Genomic DNA, 11,399 nt, shown 5'->3' with positions numbered 1-11,399 from the left:
TCGGCAGCCGAGCAAGACGCTTCTTCTACCTGGAGAGCAGCGATATACCAACGAGCCACCGGACACCGGCCTCACCTCCTTTTCCTCTTTCCGGGACCCCAGTCTGCACGGGCGTTTTTGGGGGGTGGTCTGAACCGCCCCCATTTATAACCTGAACCCTGACGAAAGAAAAGGAGGAAAAAAGGTATCTGAGAAATGTGAACCACTAGACACTTTATCAACGTACCAACGTTTCTGTAATTTCTTTTATAACCTCGTATGTTGTAATAAATGAGTGAATATAAACTGTGATGCTTATTCCGGATTTGTGGTTTGGGTTTGTGGGGTCACGGGGAGGGTGGGGTTAGAGGATTGTACCACGCCACCCACCCATCGCGAGTGAACGCTTGGAGGGCCTTGTCCGTACTGAAGCAGGGGCGTGGCTAGCTGTAAGGGGCGTGGTATTTGCTTTACAAGGACCAATCGGAGGTATGACATAGAGAAGGTGTTCCAGTGGGCGGGGTTAAGGATAATATTGTCCATTCACAGTGTTCCAAGATGTAGCCGATCGCAGCCAATCAGGGAGGGACAGTTTATTTTAATTTAAAGAAAGCTTCTCAAGAGAACGGGGACTCGATCGTGGGCTGCTGTTGCGGTTGTGGAGTGCGGTCGGTGGCTAAATCGATTGAGCTACACAGTGTCTCAAGCCGGCCAGTGCTACGTGGTCATTGATATCAATTCATTTGATTTTGCATAGTTGGAGGGGGGAAAAACTAAGTATTCTTCTTGCTATTTTTTTCTCTATTATTTTTAAAAATGTGTTGGGATTTTTATTTCGTTATTGGATAAAAACTCTCCCTAAATTGTGGAGACGACAAGTTTCGAACCCAGTCAGTCAGTATCCCCAAACAGTCGCCCTACCATACGAGCCACAACAACTCGTGAAAATGGCACTTCATTCACTAAAATGTGGAGAGCCTCGGGGGGAAAAACGTTTTTTCATTCATTCATAAACTATTGTTCGAAAAACATTCATGTCGCAGTACTTGTCGGCAATAAGACGGAGTTTTAATAGTTGGATGAGCGAAGCTGAACCCAAAGAGACGCATCATCAGATTTAGCGTGAAGTAATTTTAAAATTACATTTTCCCATTAGATTTATAGGTGTTATGTATCCGATTATAGCTCATGTTTATACCTTTGCTTAATCCAGCAAATCACATAGAGCTGCTATGATCTTGCACAGTGTTTAGTGTAGTTTTCAATGGTGCATACTGTTGATAGTTTTGCTTCAATGTTTAAGGAATTGCAGAAAGTAACAATTCTTTTGCTTGTTTTGCCATTAGGCACTTGTGTTGTGTAATTGCATCAGGGCATGTCCTGTAATTTGTAGCCCCCTGAACTTTCTTTAGGTCGTTCTGTGCTATTTCTCAAATTCAGTAATATCACATACATAGGCTATGGTTTTCTCAGTCATAAAGAATAAAACATGAATGAAAGAAAGAGATATTCTGGATCCTAGTGCGTTGAGAGACTTCAGAGTCACTGCTCTAGATGTCTTGCTGCACACAGGTCCCGACAGGGCCATGAAGGAATTGAGCCCAGGTCACAGACAGAAGGTTTGTTAAAGAATCAAAACAAATGACAAGAAAACAAACAAGTAACTAGGAGGATGAATATTGTTTTATTGTATGACAAACAGTAGTGAAAGTGAAAAGGATGATCTCAGCACAAACACCAGCCAGCTGACATCAGTGTCCATTCCTGAGGCTGGCCACAGAATTCTCCAAAGTCCAACCCTGAAAAATACAATCACAGTATTGTAGGAGCAAATTAGACTGAGGTATGAAAGAAAGAGCATAGTGGACTTTCAGCCTATGTGTGCCTGTAACAGAGATCATTTCATCCATATATAAAAACACGTTTTATATTATAATAAGTACTATAAGAAAAAAAACTTCCAGTGACAACAAACATAAAAAAACAAATATTGACATTGCTAAAAATACATAATCAGTGACTTAGACGAGTGCCTGTAATATCTCTATATCTATATACAGTATAAAGCAAAATATATTTAACAGGTGTTCAAATCATTACCTCTCTGTCTATGTTGATTGAGGACTCTGGAAAGATGAACACTTTTAATGTAGACAGAATGTTTTTTGTGCATTAATGCATTAAGTACATTAACCCAGAATCTCACTATATTTATCCAAGGGCTTGGAAAAATAAATCCCACTTAGAATTTAGATAGATAGATAATACTTTATTAATCCCGTAGGGAAATTGATGAGCTTTTTTCTTTCGGGGATTGAACCCATTTAAGTGAACTACATACATACACATTAAAAAGCATTTCTCCCTTTAATCCTACTCCACATCTGAACATGCAGTGTAGAGCTTCAGTGCAACACAACTCTTATTCCATGCAGAATTGCGTATACTTTAGGTTCCAAGAGGTCTACAGACAGCTGTTTCATCAAGCATATCTGGTGTTTCCTTTAAGAGAAGGCTAAGAAGAGGTCTTTCAGTCCATCCCAGGGCATTTCTCGAAAAGAGCAGGGGTGTTAACCCTGTTGTCCTAGCCTAATTTCCTCCTGGCCTCCTAAAGATCCCCATCTCTGAATTGGCTTCATCACTCTGCTCTCCTCCCCACTGATAGCTGATGTGTGGTGAGAGTACTGGCGCACTATGCCTTTAAAGCGCTTTGAGTGGAGTATCCAGAAAAGCACTATATAATTATATATGTATAGTATATAAGCACCTAACGATATAAGTGTAAGGAAATTACAATTATTTGCTTGGTAGTTAAATAATACATCTTACTATAACAACAATGTGGATCTTGATATTGAACAGAAGAATTCACTGGACTGGAACTTTGTTTGCTCGTTTTGGATATACAGTATACTGTTCTGTGCTACAGCTTTCTTACAGGGAATGAGCTAAGAACTTTCATACCATCTAGAGTACTTGTTCTGGCTGGACAGGAGGAGCTGTTTAGGGTGCTGAAGAGAAGTTTATACTGCAGCTTTAGAGCAATTCAATTTCATTAGAAAGTCTGTTTTTACACAATGCCTAGGTTTGCTTTATTAATACCATTTCTTATACCAAGGTACTTTCACTCATAAAAAGAAAAATAAAATATTCAGCTAGGAGCAAAAAAATTTTTAAATACAGGAGATACAAAGAGGTTGACAGCTCAGTGTTTAACCAGCTGATTCTAGCAAACTGATGCCATTGCTGTCTTCTGTCTCTCACCTTTCATGACAAGTTCTGAATTTACAAACTCACAGCGTGCGAACGTGAAACTGATGTACCTTAATCTTAACAAAAACCTGGTGTGATGGACAAGAACACTTACTGTATTGATTCAGGTATGAAGTAAATGTGCATACTGTACTGTAATTCTCAGCCCAATCCTATATCTTAATACCCAAACCTCAGCACAAACTAAAATCTAACTTTATAATCCAATACTAGCCAGCAAACACCATTCTAGTACTGTATATTGGTTTAAATCCCGCAGCCTAAAGATAAAGAAACCAATAACTTATCTGAATATATTTAATAGTGTCGATTTTGTATTGTAGCCACTGGCCGTATAGATCTCAGAGTGCAGTACATGCACACGGAGTACTAGTGTTTTAGACTATAGACCTCAAAATAAAAATAATTTCCGATATGAACACATTAGTGGTTCACACTTTATTAAATGATTTGTAGTTTGTAATTTTAAATTTAAATCATCAAAGAAAATAGGTAAGCTGCTCTCTTTTGCCTCTCTGCTACCTTGGATCCCTGAGAATCATAGATATGTTATTACTTTCGTGTAAGTGTACAGACGTGGTCATGCGGGACGCAGTGAAGTTGTTTAATCGCAGTACAGTATGTGAATTGCATGCACGATGTGTGATCTCCCCGCCAGTTTTAGTTCAGCGAATATGTGTCATTCCGGAAAAGAGGGCAAGAGCATCGTGTTTGTTAATGTACCTAAATCGGGTTTCACAAACCGAAATCCAGAAAAGAAAAAGGTCCCTTGTCCCGTATTTTGAGCACAATTACAGCTCACAATATCGGCAGCTTGCAGTAGATAATGATCAGGCGTTAATGTTACCGACAAACCAGCCTCATTGTCGATACACTGTAATCTACAAACAAATGCTCACGTGGAGGGATTACTAAAGAACAGTAGTGTTACTCCTTCATTTATCGGTGTCCGCATAGTTCAAACTCGGAATACAGAGCTGTGTTTACCGTTCAATAAAAGGTGTGTACGTACCTTAAGGATTTTTCGTTCTCCCACGGTATCCCACGGTATGTTGTCAGAAAGGGAAAAAACAATTAAAGCCGATGTCCTCTGCAGTGTGTTTCACAAACCCCAGACGCTGTCGCTTTGACATGAAACCATCTGTCATGTCGTCCGAAACAAGGCCGCCATGGGGCAGCTGACGCCAGTTAAGAGGGAGCTCAGCGCCGCCTGTTGGACCCAAGCGGGACCGCACCTCCACTGCAGTGCACGACTCCAGCCACAGCTGACCAGGTGTTGTTGGTTAAACAGCGCTTTAACAATTGAAGGCGTCATTCCTTACCCGTTTCTTAAACTACCAGTTTGTCCCCGGTGCACCCCCAGATCTACCGACTGGAGACAAAACAGTCGTCAGGAAAAAAAATCACCCTAACAGCACAAGTACTTGTTCTTCCGTGCGCGGCGATTTCGCTCCTCCAGACGAGTCGCCACATTGACCAGACTCTAACATATCGCTAACGTTTTCAACTTATAAATAATCCGACACTGTAGCGAAGTATTTTCTTTACCTAGTGTCATTTAATTACGTTCACATAAAAATATGCATTGAAATAAAAAATGACAGCAATGCTAGCAAATCAGAAATAAGAATAATATGTAACATTTTCAAAGTATTAAATGAAAGCACAGAACAGTGGTTATAGCTGCTTGGAAGGGATTTCCTCCTCTCTTATTAGAATAGATACTCTGCCAAGAGATGGATGGATATTAAATCAGCTACAACCCGTTTACAGCTCTAGAAAACAAGTGTAACGTCTTGTTTGCCTTTATTAGGACTTGTCAGCCAGTCAAAAATGTACTTGTATAAATCTTACAATACGAACAGTGTTTTTATGAGCAAGCAGAAGTTCGCTATGAAACGTGGGATAGGATGCATTACCTCTGACTGTAATAACCATCCGTTTTCACTAACCACTTAACCCTATGCAGGGTTGCGGTGACCTGTCAGTGGACAGCATACGCTCTGGATTGGACATAATATGCAAGACCGCTGTAGTGCTCATATGCATACAGGGGACAGTTTTAGACATGATAGCCTTGGGCTGTGACAGGAAACCCACTGTGATACAGGGAGAACAGGCACACAAGCAACTAGTTCCAGTGGAAGGACTCCAGCTAACCTCACCTGTGGAAAGGGAGACCCAAAAAACCGAAGTGAACTTAGAATTCAATTCTGTTGCTTCTTGACACACTCTTGAAGTTTTCTAAATGTTCGAGCAGTTTTTCAGACACTAATAATTCTGTTTTATGCCTTTTCAGTTTTAAGTAGACGCGTTCATACTAAGAAATGGGCGAGAAGAAGGGAACAAGGGACTCCAGTGAAGAAGCATCGACATGAAAGGGTAAACTGAACATGTTTATTATTTAAACTATCACTTAAATAAAAAAAAGTGCATAGAAAATAAACATGATTAGAAATTTTCCTTTTTACAGTTATGTACAATTTTTTTTTCAGTTATTTTACATTCAGTCTTAAGTAGTTTTCAGTTTTTTTTCCCAACGGTCTTTCCTTCATTTCTGCGATATTAGATAACACTGATGAGCTACGAACTCAAGAGAAACAAACACTTAATCATCATCACCATGGTTATTATAGTTGCCATGACCACGCAGGGGGCAAGGGGCAAAGGGCAAAGGGCAGGGTGTTTCTGGCAGGACGCTAGAAGTTGAAAGTCCTCACGTGGGAAAAGGCAAGACAAGGAGAGTGTTGGTGAAAGGCCACAGAAAAAAAAAGAAAAATCTGTTCATCTTCCTTCTCTCCCCCACCATCCTCCTTTAGCGCGTCACTTCCCAATGCGGTACAGAGACCCTTAAAAACTACACATATAAAAGTTTAAGATTCATTTGACTGCCCTACCCTAAACTGTCACTGTCCTGGAGTTTAGAAAATAATTGCAAAAAAAACAATAAATAAAAATTCTATAGTTCTTTATTATAAAACACTACGTAAAAAATGAATAAAAACTACAAATGAAGCCTTACCTATCAGAAGGTGGGGGAGCAGGAGGACAAAAGAAGCCCATCAGTGAGTTTTTTAAAACCGAAACAGAAAAGATCAAAAATAACTTTTTCTATGGCCTTGACTATTCAACACATTGAGTTACCACATCAAGAAAGCGGTCGAAGATTAAGAATTCCTGTAAAAAAAAAATATATGTCCAAAGAAAATAAAACATTCATTTTTTACTACAAGTTAAAATCACGAGAGTCAAATGGCTGACTTCAACAGGTACACAACCACATTATACATATATAGTTTCGTAATATAAATATCGTCGTTCCTTTAAAAAGAAAGAAAAAAAAACAACCGCAGTGGGCCCTGTGACAAGGCCTCTAGACACAGGATAACGGATATTTGATATTAATTACAAGCTGCTGTTACGTTAGTTCTAGTATAGTAGTATCTGTAACACAAAAACCATTATAGAGTACACTGAAAGATGCAATTAACCTTAAGTAAGCTGCTGTTTGCTATTTGTAACTAAGTTTGTCCATTCCATATACTGTGTAGACACTGAAGTATGAGATACTATTTATATTTATATAAATGTATATATATATAGTGTAACTGGCAATGTGAAGGAGTTACTGGTTGTCCAAGGTGATGTGTGAAGAACTGCAATTGCCTCAGCACCCCTGTGGAGTTCATCTCTCAGGCACTGACCAAAATGACTTGCTTCAATCCAAGAGGACAGCATTCTTGCAATATTGTGTTGAAATGCATTACACAAGGAAAAGTCTCTGACCAAGCCCTTATTAATAGCATTAATGTTAATCGGTTTCTTTAATTTTCACAAAATCACCAAAGGCCTTAATTGTACAATCGCTCGAGGACTGATTTAACTTTGCCTTTTTTTTCTCTCCTTTTTAAACAGAACAACCAGCGCAGGCTGGGTGGCTGTGATCAGTGTGAAATTGAAACATACATTCAATAGAGGCTGAGCTGCAGAATTCCCTCTGAACACCAACTCCATCCAGACAGGCCGGTGAGCAAGTATTCTGATGCAGGAAAAAAAAAAGCTGACCATATCCCTGAAATAATTACGTCTCTCGGGACGATTTGTTTTTTGTGTTCTCCTTTATGGAAAAAAATGGTCCTAGATTTCTCGGGCAACAGTCATTGTTGCTTTGGTTTCTAGAGCCGAGAGATGTCGAAGGGGTAGCGTCACTGTCTTGCTATGAAGAATTCTCCCCCATTCTTTAACTGAACTTAAAAACAAAAACACAAGAGTTCCTATGTATGAAGTTTTCCTCTCACTCTGTAAGTGCTATACAGGCTACCGCAAGTGCAACTTGCTTAAACTGGGAGCCTGGGTAGGTCAGGAGTTTAAGGAATTCTGCATCTTCTTTCTCGGATAAAAAAAAAACAAAAAAAACAGCATACAGTTCACAAAACAGCAAAAACAAAAATACACAACACAAAAACAAGAACTCAGAACTGGCCTGGTGTGCTCACTTCTTTAAGCACAGTGTGCGCACAGCAGCTTCCCAGCGCTCTGTTCACAGAGCTCTTTCCTCCCGAGGTATGTAAGGAAGAATTTGGCTCCCTAACGCTCAGGGCTTCTGCAGATACAGCTGCGGCCCAAGTTGGATGGGATACTATGAAGCGCCGTCGGAGGAAACATAACAGCAGCGCGGCACTAAGAAAACGACTCCCAAAGACCACCAAAAATATCCTTCCTACGGGCTCTGGAGTTAAAAATCAAGTGAACGGAACCCAGTGACAAAGAGGTTCAGAGTGTCATCTTGTTCAGTTTTGTCCTGGTCTGGGCTTAGTAGTAAAAAAAAGCTCTCTCTCTCTTCAACAAATGGTCACCGTGCCCCAGATCTGATATTCAAACTAGGCTCGTTGACCAAAGATCAGAGCTGTAGGACAGGGGACAGATCCCTCATTCCCCCACAGCTCCTTCTGCAATAGGGGCAAGGCGGCAGCAGCAGCACAAGTGCTATTTTACTTGGTCTTATTTTTGTATCAGTTTGGGTGTACAAAACGCTGCTCTAATGAGGGACTGAAAGAGGACAACAGTGGGGAAAAGAACAGCAGAGCAGCCCACTGTTTCCTCTTGAATGGAGGGCAATTTCGGGATTCTGTCGGCACGCCAGGCTGGGACCGATGTAGAATGGCACCCCCACAAGAGAAACCGAGCCCCAGGCTTTCAGGATCTTTAAACGGGCATCTCGGTGCCCCCCCCGTTGCTGCCGAATACTGGATTTCTATTCGCCACACGTAAAAGCCAGACCCAGAGTGTCACGAAAGCTCCTAGAGATGGGAATGAAAAGGCAACCCGCCCCCCCCCCCCCCACCGCGTACTGAGAGACAAAGGAGAAACCGGCAAGCTACCCTGAGGTGTGGAGCAACAGCACCCCCGTCGAGGAATTTAAAAAGAGCAAAACGAGGACACTCAAGAGGAGACCAGCTCTCGAGTTGGGCCCACTGACAACCCTGCTCTGCAGCGCCACACCCAGGCAAGCACAGGTATCCGAAGGCTGCTTCCACCGAGGAAGATCTCCCTGTGAGGCGGACCCCCTCATTCCTCCCCCCACCCCAGCCCCAGCGACTGATCGTGGCTGTTTCCCCGAGTGAACCATCCCTTCGCAGGAATCAAAAAGGGAAAAAAAAGCCCCCAAAGAATTCTCACACTCCTCGAAGTATTTCATCAAGAGCGGCTACAATCCTGGAGGCAACGTCCACTCTGACCGTGGACTGAAAAGCAAGAGGAGTGACACGCTGTTATTTTCTCTCAATCAGGGTGCCAGACTGGCTGGTTTGCTGCACTTAAAACAGGTAAACAGGTCGAGTTTACACACTTTGCTGCACCTCGCCTACTGCTGATGTCTAGTTATTCGAAAACGGTCACAATCGATACTGGAAATCTGCAAAGACCAACCAGGCAGAGCTAGGAGGAGGACTGCTAACTGAGGGACAGGGACAGCTGTTGTTTTTTTAACAACCGAGAAAGCCACAGGCTATGAGAAATTAAATAACATTTAAAAAAAAAAACAACATATAAGAAGATCTATAAAATTTCTCAACCAAAGCGTCAGTGTTTGTAAACTTTGTTTCGTCTCCTACAAAAGAGGACCTCAGTAAAATAAATACAACTTGTTTCTTTTAAAAAAATAAATACAATCACTAAGTGCTTTTCACCTTTAAGCGCTTTTTGTCTCACGTGTAGAAAAATATACATATTATTTACATTTAAAAAGAGAAAACATGAATTGCGTAACAAAAATATTAATATCAGTCAAGAGAACGAGAGAGAGAGAGACCTGAATGGGTCAGTCTATGGATATGTCTAAAAGATAATTGAAAATATTTTGGCAGTCTGTGTTTGGAAATAGTACTTGGAGCTACGATGCTTTTTCATGGACATTAGTCTTATCCTTTAAAAAATTCCCAAGAGATCATGCTATTACAATGGAAATACCCTTCTTTGAACTGCAATATTTTGCTAGTTTAGAGCATTTAGGCTCAAGCCACATGTTCTCACCTCCTAAATCAGATGACGTAATTTTCTGGAGGGTCAAAGAAAACGCCACCCCCTGCAATGTTGAACCAGACTGGGTACAGGTTCGATCAGGCAACAGGCTGAAGAGTCAGAGTGGAATTTCTGTGGGGCTCAGAGCCCGGCGGTGTGGAGTGGGCAGCGTAGGCGAGTCGATGACAATGTAGTCCTTTCCTATGTCAGGTGTAAGAAATAAAAGGAGAAGCGCTCATGTCCCTTAGCTCTCTGTGTTCCTCTCAAGAACAGGCACTGTCCGTCAGAGATCGAGTGCCACTGGCTTCCTTCCATCCAGCTTAACCCCTGTCAGATTTCTCATGTAGTATACAGACCCATTGCCGTCGTTATTCGGAATATCAGAATTGAAAAAAATAAAATCTACAAGATTTCCTTTACAGGGCTACGATCGGCGCCCCACTGGGCACCATTGCGCTCTCTAGTGTTCAAAGAAAACCCCACAATGGTCATGACTTGTCAGACGTTACAACTAGGGTTAGTATATACAGTGTATCGGAAACACAACTAGGAAATTTCAAAACGGACCCATGACATCTCCTAATACGAAGACTCGCCATACGCCACTATGTACATTCAAAGGTTGAGAGATAGGGGAGTGTGTTTGCCTTTACTATTGATTTCTCTTTCCCTTTCCCAAATTGCACTTATCATATGTCAAAGGTGTCTACTGTTGGTCGATTCCTGTATTGTTAATCAGTGCTTTACCTGCCTCAACCAAAACTAGGTACCCAGTGTGGCGTCATAGTTCCAGAGACAAGACCTCACCCCCAGAAAATCAGATCAGGAGTTCAAAGTTCACCTGCTTGGTCAAAACTGATTGGGGGGAAGGGGAGGGACGCTATTCTTTAATAAATGACAAGCAAAAGTACTCTGCTTTTGAAAGGGCCAGGGGGACACACTAACAGCATCTTTAAAAATGTTATCTGTTGTGTCTACAGGTAAGAAGTTTTGCACGCTCCCCCATAGGGATGGAGGCCTTTTGACCCAGCAGACACCCTCCACCCTCCTCCATCCCCTCCCCATTCTCTTCCTTGAAAAAAACGAGCAGCGAGAAATTCCTGGCAGCCACCTCGCGCGGCCGCACTTTGAGACAGGACACCGACACTAGTTAACAGGCCAGAATCCCTGCTTTCCCCACGCACCATCAACCAGTAGCAACCCAGAATGCCCTGAAAGCTCTCTGCAGGGGTCGGCTGACAGCCGGAGCTGCCGCCGACTGGCATGGCCAACCCAAGAGGGCGAGAGGTTCTCCGGGAGCCCGGCGCGTCAGTTGAGGAACTTGCGGCACTTCTTGGCCCCGCAGTTGCAGGGCAGCTTGTTGCCGGCGTCCTCGATGGGGAACTTGTAGTCGTAGGTGAGCTCCTCGCCGCGGTAGATCTTGCGCAGGGCGAAGATGACGATGTGCTTCTGGCCGTCGATGTTGATGACGCGCGAGTAGCAGTTGGGCTCGCAGGAGTGGTTGATGAAGCGCGCCGCGTTGCCGTGCATGGTGGCGTCCACCACTTCGTAGTCGTCGATGCGGAACATGTAGCAGCCGATGCCCTGGCGTGGGAGAAAGGGATGTGAAGTCACGGAAAAGAACGGGA

General features: G+C 42.5%; 1 protein-coding gene and 1 long non-coding RNA gene across 4 annotated transcripts in view; both read right to left on the bottom strand.

Annotated features, from left to right (window-relative positions):
* Window positions 1–1,644: 1,644 nt before the first annotated feature.
* LOC148816808 (uncharacterized) lies at window positions 1,645–4,426 on the bottom strand. The gene is made up of 2 exons (XR_016094693.1): window positions 4,265–4,426; window positions 1,645–1,778 (listed from the first exon to the last, which is right to left on the bottom strand). It is a non-coding gene; the product is annotated as an uncharacterized LOC148816808 (long non-coding RNA).
* A 1,211-nt stretch (window positions 4,427–5,637) lies between these two features.
* kmt2a (lysine (K)-specific methyltransferase 2A) overlaps window positions 5,638–11,399 on the bottom strand; it is a 61,843-nt gene continuing 56,081 nt past the window's right edge. For all 3 annotated transcript variants that reach the window (XM_088939994.1, XM_088939995.1, XM_088939996.1), the window contains exon 36: window positions 5,638–11,355. In XM_088939994.1, coding sequence (XP_088796120.1) covers window positions 11,080–11,355 — 276 coding nt within the window. In that variant the 3' untranslated portion in view covers window positions 5,638–11,079. The remainder of the gene's footprint in view (window positions 11,356–11,399) is intronic.

Source organism: Atractosteus spatula, chromosome 22 (assembly GCF_055471065.1).
Source record: "Atractosteus spatula isolate fAtrSpa1 chromosome 22, fAtrSpa1.hap1, whole genome shotgun sequence".
Lineage (NCBI taxonomy): Eukaryota > Metazoa > Chordata > Actinopteri > Semionotiformes > Lepisosteidae > Atractosteus > Atractosteus spatula.
This window is presented reverse-complemented; position numbering and strand designations above follow the sequence as displayed.